Source organism: Passer domesticus, chromosome 18 (genome assembly GCF_036417665.1).
Source record: "Passer domesticus isolate bPasDom1 chromosome 18, bPasDom1.hap1, whole genome shotgun sequence".
Lineage (NCBI taxonomy): Eukaryota > Metazoa > Chordata > Aves > Passeriformes > Passeridae > Passer > Passer domesticus.
Genome location: NC_087491.1, coordinates 7,746,161 through 7,758,037, shown reverse-complemented (window position 1 = coordinate 7,758,037; position 11,877 = coordinate 7,746,161). Strand labels below are relative to the sequence as shown.

The following is an 11,877-nucleotide window of genomic DNA, read 5'->3' as shown; positions in this document are numbered from 1 at the left end:
GTCACAAGCCACAGCCTTCATCACTGCCATAAATTGCACCAGAGGTAGAGAAATTTGCTTTCCTTCTGCCCTGCTTCCAACTTTCAAACCAGCTGTAGGAAAGGTAGTTTTTGAATGCAGAAACTTTGCATTCAATGTTCCTGCTGTTGCCATGACCCAGCTCCCCAGTTTACTTTTGAAAGGGATGAGTCAGTAAGATTTGGGTGCACTCTACCACAGCCCCCAGCAGCTTTAGGGTTACTCTGATATAATTCCTGCATTGGTGACACTGGGCTCCTATCTCAGGGCTGCCACTGCAGCAGTGCTGGTGAAATCACAGCTTCTGTTCAGTTCAGGTACAGACTGGGGCTTGCATTTCCAAACATTCCTTGGTATAAGTTGGTTTGGGTTTGGTGGGGTTTTGGGGATGGAAATTATTCATGTGCATAGTGAGGGTTCCAGCTGCTCACCAGGCAATTTAGCACTGTCCCCATCTGTTGGAAGAAGGTCACACTGTGTCTTCCTCAAAGAAAAGATGATGGAGATGAAAAGAAGGATTTCTGTTTTTTTTTATTTAACTGTAAAGAGTTTGATTGAGGTTCTTTGTCTCCATCATTTCAACATGAATCTTTAAAAATTGTTGTATTTTTAATCACACTCAGAGATAAAACACTCAGCTACTGTCTGCCAGGAGTATTTAGAAGACTGGCTATAAAAAGCAGAACTCTTGCTTCATTTCACCCACAAGAAGATTGTTTTAAATCACTGTTATTCCAACAATAAGACAGAAAACTAGGGATGGAAATCAAACTTCTCCCTACAACATGTTCATCTGCATTGTTGGAGTCAACCAGCCAAGAAATGCACTTAAGCTCTCAAACACAAGAAAATACTGAGTATTACTGCAAAGAGAAATACTTGGTAAGTGGTCCCAGTCAAGGTGCAATGGTCTTAACTGGTTTGTTTTCAAGACTGAAGGTGTTCCCTTCCCAAAAGGACTGGGTGACTACTCTCATACTGCAGGGCTCCTGCTGCAGTAGAAGCTTCTGCAGTTCTGGGCTGTGATAATAGTCCTGGTTTCAAGGAGGATAAATTAACATTGAGAGCTGATCTAGTGAAGGTTGTTTTTAAAGAGACTGAATGAACAATCAGAACGGAATATTGATCAGCTATTGACTCCACAAGCCAGTCACTAACTTCAAGTGTAGAGCGATGGAAAAGGCAGTTCAGGAGTTGGCTGGAGCCTAGGGAGCAAAGAAGAGGAAAAAGCAAAACTTCAGAGGCTGTCCCAGTTCTGCAGGTACGAAATCAACACCAGCTGAGGCACTACCAACAAACTGTACAGGCAAGACCCCCAAGAGTTATCCTAACTATTGCACTGGAAAGGCTTCCATTTCCCCAGCCACTGGTGAGGATCCCAACCTTACCAGTTCTCCTTGCTCCAGGTGGTGCCTTTGGCTTCCATCACGTGGAAGGTGAACACGTGGCGCGAAGACTCCGAGCTGTTGAGTTCACTCTTATGGACAACCTCGCCATGGATCAGGATGAGTCCCCCTGTGGGAAAGAATCACCCACACTGCTGTTTGCCAAAAGATGAGCTCTGGCTTTGCAGCGGGAGGGAAGGTGCAGGGTTAAAATATTATTTTAGCTCCCTTGTGTTTTTTTGAGCTGCGAAGTGCCACGTTTGGGGCTGTTTGTACCTTTACTTATGGGCAGAGGAATGAACTGCTTGTCATCGTAGGCTGGCTCTGAGCCCACAAACTCCACACAGGTTGAGGCACCTTGAGGTGCACGGACCATCCTCCTGGTAATCCCATCTGCAAATCCACAGAATAAGCAAACACACAAAAATTAAACACCTGGCTACATTCTGCACAACAAAGGAACAGTATCAGTGATTTCTCTTGGCAATGATTGGAACTTTATTATTATTATAGTCACACTTTCCTTAGTAATTTGGGTGGGGTCTTTTTCATTAAGTAGAGATTTAGGATTTTCCAGCTGTGGCAGAAAGAGAAAACATCTGCCTTTTTTTTATTTTTTTGCCTTTTTGGCCACTTCTGTGCATTGCAACAGACCCTTAGGAGCACAAATATTCACACACTTATGCAAAACCAACCTTTGGTCCATTTGTGCTTTCTGTAGGATCATAAACCATGATATGAGTACAGCTGGCTCCAGGATTTGAGAAATGAGTAGCTTAAAATCCGAAGAGCATTATGATTACACTCCCTGAGTGAATGTTCAGGTGAGCAGAAGTTTAAAGCTGCCCTGTGTGCTCTAGAGGGGGGGAAAAGCAGACCTGTGCTGGTGACCAGCAGTGGTCACACACATGCTCTTACTGGTGTGAGAGCCAGGGATGAACCACAAACAGCCATTCTCCTGTGTGGCATCTTCCAGGGCAATCCAGAACCCCAGGATCCTGCCCAGGGGCTCTGTGTGCAGGAAACTGGCATCTTGGTGTGGTGTCACTGCAAGAAGAGACTGTCATTGGGGTCTGTAATGGGATTCAATTCCTCCAGAAGGACTTCAGGGTTGCATCTCCCTGACTCAGAGCCCTTCCCTGCCCACCCACCTATCACACACATTAAATCTTACATAAAAATGCCACCTTTTAGCCTGCTGCAAATGTAAAAACAGCTCTTTGTTCAAGCTGCATATGATGTAGAAACTTTTCAGAAAAAATGTGGATTTCAAAGATTATTTTAAGGTTTGGACTGCCAAACTCACAAGTTTAAGTCTGATTCTGAGCCTTTTCCCTGGTAATGTTCCTTTCCTAAAGGAGCATTATCTGCAGTGTGATATAGAGATAACACAAATCTCACCTTCACCACCAATGCCAGGTTGCTGCAAAGAAAAAAAAAGTGATGTGTGAAGAATTTCACAGCTTCCTACTTAACAGAGTCTTCTTTCTTGAGTGACAAGACAACTTGAATTACTGTACCTTGAAGATATACATGCTCTGCACAACTACTGGTCTCTCAAGGCCTAGTTTTCTTCCCAGTTCCTGCAAGAAAATTTTCCAAGATTTCTGTTCTTTGCACACTATTTAGCATTATTCTTTGAAGATATTTAAATTTTCTTTCACTGACAAAATTACTCCCCCTGGGAGTGTAGAAAACAAAAATTAACTACTCTGCAATTTATTTTTTTCCCCCAAGGCTATACTAGGAAGCAATAACAGCTCACCTGCACCTTGGGGGAGTGGGTGATTTGCTTGAAGACAGGATCATAAGCATGTAGAGCTAAGGGGAAAGAAAAAGCTCAGACAAGATTTCAGAAACAGAAGGGAACAGCTCTCAGTGATGAGCTGCAGACACCACAGCCAAGCAGGATAAATTGCAGCCAGAAACTTTCATCCCTCCCAAGATGGAAAAATGTGACTTATCACACCTAAGGTGATAGGACACTTACAGGTTGTACAATCATCATTAAGGACCATAAATATAATCACTCCCTGGCCACAAGCTGCACACACACAAAAGTCAGTGTACAACAGAGTGAACAAAATGGAATATTCTGTGATTCAGTATAATATTAAAGTGACAGCCATTACACATGACCCTGAGGCATATGGGTGAATTCATCCTTTAAAAACACACCTCTTAAGACCTACCAGAAAAGTGAAGTACTGCAAAAAGGAGCTAGAGCTCATCTTTGGTGCCCTTCAGAGAGCCCCAGGCAGCAGGTCAGTGTTTGTGTAGACTCTTGCTACAACCCAGCTCTGACAAATCCACAAAGCAAAGACTCAGAGCTGTGCCTCCAGCTCATCCTGATCACATTTGCCACGAGGACACATGCTCAAGTCCAGCAGGAGCTGCTCTCAGGCAAGGGATGAGACTTGACCAAAAAGAGTAATTACAGAAAATAATACCAGAGTAGGCTTTTGAATTGTAAGTTGCTGGGTCAGCAGGAATCTACAGTTGTTTTCACTTCCCCTGAGGAAAAGCTGAAGTGTGACAGAATGGCAGCAGGCCTGGGAAGAGGAGAGTGTTTTTCTGAGAAAACCAAAGAACAAGAACTCTTAGTACTGAATTTCAACTATAGTGACGTTTAGTCTGAACAAAGTTCATGTTTGCAGGCACAGGGAATCCTGCTCTCATTTTCCATGTATTGTTGGAAAACAAAAGGGATCAAAATGCTAATCCAGGAACTGGGAGAGAAGAAATAGGTCAAACAGAGCAGAAAGGATAAAGAAAAGGTGTTGGTGACACCACAGGAGGGAGGGCAGCTTCAATATCAGCAGCCCAGCACAGCACAGGACACAGGAGAGAGTTTGGTCTGTACTGAATGTCACCAGCACCAGGTGGTAAATTTTTAGAGCAAATCTGTTACATAAAAGAGCCAAGGGCTGAAGTCCAAACTTTTGCATGTCAGTGACTCTGAGCTATTCATCACTGAAAAACCTCTGAGAAGGGGTTTTTGAAAAGGACTGGAACAGAAGATCCAGTCCTCTGAGAGCAGAGAGCGAGGGGCAGCACGGAGAGAATTGCAGAGACAGTTATGTACAGTGAGCAGGTCTGGAGGAATCCTCCTGTCTGAAAACCACATCTCTTCTGTCCATCCCTCTCCACCCCATCCTTTAAACATACCATGGCCAATCTTGCTGACAGACTTCTCCTTTGGAATTAGAAAGTTACCTACAAAACAAAACCATAATTTAACATTGTTTGAAAAGCAGGAATCATTCCTTGATCTGGAAACTGGCCCCTGATCCCTCACTCAGCCTTTTTCCATCCCCTCTGTCTAGCTAACTCATTGCAGGGCTTACCTTGCTCATCCAAAACACCTTTCTCAAAGAAGAATCTAATCTTGTCTCCACTGGTTAGGAAATAATCCGAGCTACCCTGCAGGATAAGAGCCCAGTAAAGACAGCATCCTTGTAAAAACATAAATGCCCTTTCAATCAAAGCATTAACACTCACCTGCATCTTTTCCCCACCAAGCCGCAGCATAAACAAAACACAGTGAAAAAATCACTCATAAAAAGGCTTTCAACAACACTAAGTGACTTTGTGCTGATCATGGCTTTACAAGAGCCTCTCACACAGAGGTTACCCTCACTTTTCTTTTGCTAGCTACCTAGCTAAAAAGGTATCTAATGGAAAATAACCATTTTTCTGTCTGCAGAACATGTACAAAGTGATCTGCGAGAGCTGCTTGTGGCTATTGCAGGTTGAGAGCCACACATTGATAAGACTCTTGATAAGACCCCAGCAAACATTTGCAGAAAGCTGAAGAGCAAATTCCTCTCCCGGTGCTATGCACAGTCAGAAGGAAGAGCCATGTTTCCCCAGAGTGAACCCAGAGCAGCAATCTGCCTTTTCCCCTCCCCTGGCCAGCCCTGCCCTCCCGGTACCTGCTGCCGGAGCTGCTCCTCCTGCCTGGTGGAGAAGGCGGTGCGGCAGTGCGGCGGCACCTCCATCTCCGCCACGATCCTCTGGATCTGCCTCCTCATGCTGTCACACTCCTCTGCGCTGAAAAACTGCTCCAGGACAAGGAAGCCATCCTTGTGGAACTGGAAGAGACGGGGTGAGTGCTCTTCCCCCGGGGAAGCAGCACAAAGCAAGAGAAAGCAGCTCTGGCCCTTTAGAGGGTGACAAGCATCCCAGCTCCAGCTCTGCAGCCAGGCAGCATGTGCTTAATTTTTAATTTCAGGAGGGGTTTCTGTGGCAAAAGATTAATTAAAAGGCTGAAATTCCAAACAGTTAAGAACAATCTATTTCAGTCTACACAAAACAGAGATCTCATCACTAGAGCCTTTTGTGGCTCAAGGATATCTTATCTAATGCCTGTAACCAGCAGTTATTAAACTACCAAGCACACTAACACAAACAGGGCAGTCGTGCCTGTGTGCCAAATCAGAATAAGACTCTTTTACAAGCTGGAAAACTTTGTTCTCTCTAAGGAAAAAAAAAATCCCTGGGTGATTTCTCACAGTTCACTACACAATCCTTTACAAAATGAACTCTGTTGGCAGTGAACTCAGTTTCTTTATATAGAATACCCTGGAGATTATCCTTTGCCAGGAAGATTTCGAGTTCAGGGATGAGAGCTGAGCAACACAGACAGGAATGGGCACAGGAGAAATCCCTCCAAGAGCTCTGTGGGACAAGCTGCCCCCACAAGAGTTTGCATCCATGACACTCAAGAACTAAAATTAATTTGATAAAAGAAGCTGAGGAGAATATCAAGTGTTTGTAAAGCAGATCTTGGCCAGACCTGCTGCCAGGTTAACCAGCAGTGTTACCTGTACCTCACACACTGTGTCACTGCCTGCACCCTGGACACGCTCCCTCCCTGCAGAGCAGCCCTTACCTTCTGGATCTGCTGCTGGCTCACGGATGCCATCGGGGCAAAGCTCCCAGAGCCAACACCACGGTGCCACCTGGGCTCTGCAGGGCTGACTCCCCGCCTCTGCACGTGATCCTTGTCCCAGCATGTGATAAAAGCCAGCTCTGGGCAGTTGGACTCTTGCACAGCTCAAAGATTTTTGTCCCCGCTGTCAGTTCTTTGCTCCTGGCAGGGACATTCAGGACTGCACAGTATTGCTTTGGCTCTTGGTGGTAACAAAGCACACAAAAATTTTCTATTCAAGTGCAATCGCAGACTTGAGGAACAGCTGAGCTCCAAGGAGGAATCACTTTTAATTAATAACCCAGATTTAAAAATAGGGCAGTTAAACTGGTAATCACTGGAGTAAGTAAGATAAGGGGGGTTAAAATAAGATTCAAGTGTGAAGAAAAGATCAAGATGTCTTAGAACAAATTTAAAGTACTGATTCAAGGTCTTACAGAGCCCTTTTTGCTTAGTCAGTGAGTCCTGCCAGCACTTCAGCATATCCCCTGAAAGGACTCCCCAGCCCAGGAGGTGACAAACAGACTGAAATGTGGCAAAGAGCTTTCACTGAGGGTTTAGTAAAACCCACAGAGAATACTTCTGCTATTTTCATTCACAGCTGCTTTTTGATAATTTACACCTTCATTTGCTCCATTCACTCTCCTGCAGGCCTAGAAGTCCACGTAATAAGTAAAATAAGTAAAATAAATAAGTAAAGCCAAATCCACCCAAAGTTCAAACCAGAGAGCAAAATGCAGAAAGTGGGTCTGAAAGGCAGAGGGAGGAACAGTTGCCAGCCCAGCGGTGGCGCTCCCAGCCAACACATCCCTCCCATCGGGAATCCCTGGGGAAGGTTTTCCTCCAGGAGAAAATGTGTTTGGCTCCTACAGGAAACACCGAAAACACCCTTGAGCAGCACTTCACAAAAATAACACCGCGGGGGCGTGTTCTTGCATCACACACGCAGCCAAAGGAAAACCCAGCAAAAGGAAGGGATGCAAAATGCTCACAGGAAAGTGTTTACATCCTAGCAACTGAAAACCCATTTAAAGAGAGGTTGTTTGAAAAAAATTAAGTTTTCTATTCTGTAAGGGAATTGTGGATAAAATCACTCTGCACCTTACTAAAACTTTTTTTTTTTTTTTTTTTTAATAAAGAGGAAATTAGGGGTTTAACTTTTTTCAGACTTCTCCCGGTACACAAGAGGATATGAATTCAGTAGTTCAAAAAGCTAAATTCTGCCAGAGACTTTAATCACTGGACTACAAACCTGGAGGGGAACAAAAAAAAAAAAAAAAAAAAAAAAATCAGTCTCCAATGCTACAAAGCTCAAAAAAAAAGGAAGGGGGGACTACTGGAATATTAACACTTTCACCAACTGATGGAGTGGAAAAGTTTTTAAGGAAGATGCATGACCAGTAGGGAAAAAAACCAGCTGCAGGTTGTTGCCTGATTGTGTGACCCACCTCACCCCTCCCCAGGAGGCAGCAATCCTGGAGAAACATTCCTGGAAAACACTCCCACGCCACTCCTTAGTCCCTCTCCGTCACGGTCGTGTCACGTCCTTCTCATTCCCACACACGGTGGTTTTTACCAGCAATTTATCACGTCACCTTCTCCACTCCCACCTTACACACACACGATGACTCCAGAGGCTGTTTTGGTTCGTGCCACAGCAGCAAACCACAGTTTTCCTGTTCCACGGAATGTTTTGAGCAATATAAACAGCAGATCACAGCAAGCAATGCAGCAGCTGCCAGGAGATAAAACCCATCCTGGTTCCAGCTTTCCATGTCTGTCCTCAGGAGTCCTCCCATTCTTTGCCACTCCAGCCATGTCCCTATTTTGAGGCTCTGAAAGACCTTTTGAGCAAGAGGAAAATCACTCTGGCCACACAATGCCCAAAAAAAGTCAAAGAGAAGGATGCCACCATTGTAAAGCCTTCTCTCCCCATAAGCTTACACAGAAAGGGTGACAGTACTTAGACAAAACTGGGAAATGGCTCCTTTTCCTTCCCTTCCTCCCCCTCCAAGGGCTCTTTTTGCAGACTCAACATTTTCTCCTGCCAGCTCTGCAAGAAAACTTCTGGCAAGCTCCATTGGAGGCTGCCAAAGCCCAGCCCATGTCTGTAGGAAAGGTGCAGATCAAGTGTTTCAAACGCCTTTTGAACCAGCACAATTATCCCAATAAGGGCTCCCACTGAAGCCATTTGGAGCCAAGCCAGCTCCAGCAGTCAGCACTCAGAGCAAAACTGCTGCTGTGGAGCTGCCAGGGTTATCAAGGAAGAAAATTTTCCACTGGGCCACTTCACCTCTCCTGAAGTTTTTGATCAGCAACAAGTGAGAGAGTATTTAGTGAATAACAAGGAGCAAAGGAAACAGGATTTCCTCAGCTCCTCAAAGGCCAGGTAAGTCCTCCAAAGGGTAAACCAGCCAAAAGGAGCTGAGGTCCAGGTGAGCCTTAGATGACAAGGGACATTTTGTCCTCTCCTTTCTTGGTTCAGTCTTGCATTTCATTAAAACTCATCAACAAGCAGCATTACAAACTCCCACTCACCTGTTTCAAAGCCTGCTTACGTTCTCTGTCTGAAGTGGGGCCAATGTCACTGTGGTCAAGTAGTCACAGACAAAGGAAGTGAGGGAAGGCAAAACTCAAGAGAAACACCTTTCTACACAATAAAAGAGCTGCACAGAAACTCAAATTTTCTTTGCAAGTCACAGGCTGATTCTCTGTAGCACTTCATGAAATGGGAAAGACATTATCTGCCAGCACTTCCAGTTAAGGAGCCCATGGGGAAGGCAGGTACTGAAATAATTTACCAGTATGAAGACAATTCCTATGGCAACAGCCATAAATTCAGCAACAGAAACTGTTTTGGACACTTGTAAAGTGATAGTGAAACCTGTGACACAGCCCCAGCTTGTCACAGAGCAGCACCTCTGTCTCTATACATCTACTTAATTCATAGAGGATTGTCACAATCCACTAGGACTTTTGTAATGAGTAAAAGAACCCAATAATCCTACACAGTAGCTGGAATTATTAACATCTGTCTTTTGAGAAGTGACATCATGGAAGGCTGAATGCCTTCATAGACAGGAAACACCAAAGAACACAGACATAGAAAGAAAATGCAAATCAAAACTTTTATTCTGGTGAAGTGTCCAGTTGTACAAGTCTTTCAGAGCAAACAAGGGCAGCCTTCAGTGCTCACGGGGAAGGTGCTGCTGCTCAGCTGCCCCAACAATCCCACGTACAAAGTGAATGTCATGATTCTGAAATGCTACACCAAGTTGCAGGTGCCAGATGCCAAACCACAGCCCTGCTTGTGCATTTACACAATGGGAGTGAACCATGTTTAAGCCATGAGTAGTGACTTATGGAAATGGACACATTTGTCAGCTGTAAAGATGACTCAGGCTCAGTAGCCCCCTTCTCATTAAGCCTCCTCCAGAAAAACTCTTCCATTGTCAAATAAAATTCCTTTAAAGGAAATGGAGGAAGGGATGGAAAATTCCAGGAATCCTAAATTAAGCCTTTGTGTGAACTCACACGAAGTTGACCTTTGCCACTGGGGTCCAGCAATTCTAGTGCTGCTACTTTTGAAACTGGATTTTGGATATGAGATTTCTGGAGGATTTCAGACTCCCAAAGCAGTTTAATATTAACCCATTGCCACAGCTGGAGGGAGAAGGGTCTGAATCAAACTTTAATAATCCTGCCCCACTCCAGTTGTGTTTTGTAGACTGTTAGAATGAGGTAGGACAGAAAACTCATTCAATTTTGGCACATGCTTGGGAAAAGTACATTATCCACTGTGGCCAAACAGTAGGGTTAAAATGGAAGAAAAACTTTAAAAGTGAAGTTTAAGCAACATTTTTTCCTAGTCAGCATCCCCACAGCCTTACCTTAGGTGACCTCCAGAGCAGGTGACTCTGCTTACAGTATGACAGATATATATATATATATGACATATATATATGTCTGGCAGTGAGAAATCACCCCAGAAGTTAGGAAATCCCTCCATGGTTAAAAGAAAAAGAATCCAAGGGATGAGTTGGCTTCAGGCAGGCACTGCTACAAATACACTCCAGGGAGCAAGTGCCTCTGGGGAGATGCTGCATTAACAGATCTACAGAGAAGGCACAACTACTGATGAGGGGGGAAAAAGTTACTCCTCCCCTGAAGGAGGACTGAAAAAACATTTAAAAATCCAAGGAACTCCAACCATGCGAGTTCCATTCTAAAGCAGGAAAAGAGGTAAGGAAAGGAAACAATGTCACAGCCTAGGAATCAATAAAATTTGAAACTTTTTTCCAGACAACTCATCCTCTGTAAAGGATGTGTGTTATTGTTCTCAAAATTCCTGGAATCAATTGTTTAAGAGGAAAAAAAAAAAAAAGAAGACGACTTCATGTGGTTCAGCAACACAAAGCCACTTAATACTACTTACAGTAATGAACACCAGGAACTTTAATTAAAATGGAGTGAGCTAAATGGAGTGTATAAATGGCAATAAGAAAAAAATTAAAAATGAGGTAGGCTATTAAAAAGTGACAATTAATATGAAAGAACAGCACATCATGAAAGATATCTGTAACAGCTATTTAACCACTCAGACTGACAGAGTAAAATACTTCCAGCTGCTAAATTAACTGGGGATCAAATAACAAAATCAAAGTAATCTGAAAAGCAGATCAACTTCAGCTAACATTCCAGTGCATAGTGTCAGGGTACAGCACAATTTTACACATTTAATAGGTTTTGTATTCCTTGCCTTTCAGCTGGTTCAAAATAATTGCAATTTATCACTCTTTGGGGTATTTGGCAGGAAAGGTAAAGTGCATGTCACTACCTTCAATCCTAACATGGGATGAGCATCCTTGTGATCTCCAAGAACTCGTTCAGCTCAGAAGTGCTATTAAGGACACAGGTGGGTTTAATTCAAGTTGCTGTATGCTTCAGCAGCTAATAAATAATCTGGTTTGCTTCTGTTTTGAACAGCTTGTCAGGAGAACAAGACACTGACCAGGGCAGTGACTGTCTTCTTAAACTGAATGCTTTTTGTGAATGCACCAATCTGTGTCAGAAATAAATCCCCTAAGCTTCAGTCTGATGGAAACTTAAAGGAAAATACACAATATTCATGGATTGAATACTTCCAAGTGAGGATGGATTGTTGATGTAAGGACATCCCTCACAGAATGAGCAATCCAGAAAAATCTGGGAAGTTACTTGCTCTGCTGTGGGTTGAGCGTTGCAGCAGTCCTCAGTCATAAACATGTTCAGGACTCGTGGTCTAGATCCTATTCTTGGAAGTTTTAAAGCTTTTTCCATCTCATGATACAAGACTGATACTCTGGAATCAAAAGGGAGACCAAGCAGCACATGTCAGAAGTAAATAATGCATATTGCTGCCTTTCAGAGTGACAATGTATTTGTGGCACCTGCATTTCCAGTACAAAATGTTATCAGACTGCTCAGCCCCATTCTGGCACGCAGGGAGCTCTCAAGCCCCAGCAGCCTTTACCAAAAGAGTTAAGCTTGGACTATTGCAAA

The 11,877-nt window shown here is 43.8% G+C and overlaps 1 protein-coding gene across 2 annotated transcripts; it reads right to left on the bottom strand.

The window, feature by feature from the left end:
• Positions 1–531: 531 nt before the first annotated feature.
• On the bottom strand, positions 532–6,963 carry PHYHD1 (phytanoyl-CoA dioxygenase domain containing 1). Of its 2 annotated transcripts, XM_064393810.1 has the most exons (11): positions 6,298–6,963; positions 5,339–5,497; positions 4,751–4,826; positions 4,572–4,619; positions 3,169–3,224; positions 2,924–2,986; positions 2,805–2,826; positions 2,322–2,450; positions 1,680–1,796; positions 1,407–1,533; positions 532–1,223 (listed from the first exon to the last, which is right to left on the bottom strand). In XM_064393810.1, exons 1-11 carry the CDS (start codon positions 6,328–6,330, stop codon positions 1,178–1,180), a joined length of 876 nt encoding a protein of 291 aa, XP_064249880.1. In that variant the 5' UTR covers positions 6,331–6,963; the 3' UTR covers positions 532–1,177. The 2 variants fall into 2 exon arrangements, with proteins under 2 accessions (XP_064249880.1, XP_064249881.1); XM_064393811.1 differs by lacking the exons at positions 5,339–5,497; positions 6,298–6,963 and adding an exon at positions 4,905–5,296.
• Between the last annotated feature and the right edge of the window lie 4,914 nt (positions 6,964–11,877).

What these genes read in the sequence shown, in the direction of transcription:
- PHYHD1 (XM_064393810.1), bottom strand. Translation starts at nt 6,330, where the DNA reads ATGGCATCCGTGAGCCAGCAGCAGATCCAGAAG. An exon ending in ACCTGGCATTGGTGGTGAAG is followed by an intron (nt 2,451 to 2,804) that starts GTGAGATTTGTG and finishes CTCTTCTTGCAG; the next exon opens with TGACACCACACCAAGATGCC. An exon ending in ACCTGGAGCAAGGAGAACTG is followed by an intron (nt 1,224 to 1,406) that starts GTAAGGTTGGGA and finishes TTTGCTCCCTAG; the next exon opens with GCTCCAGCCAACTCCTGAAC.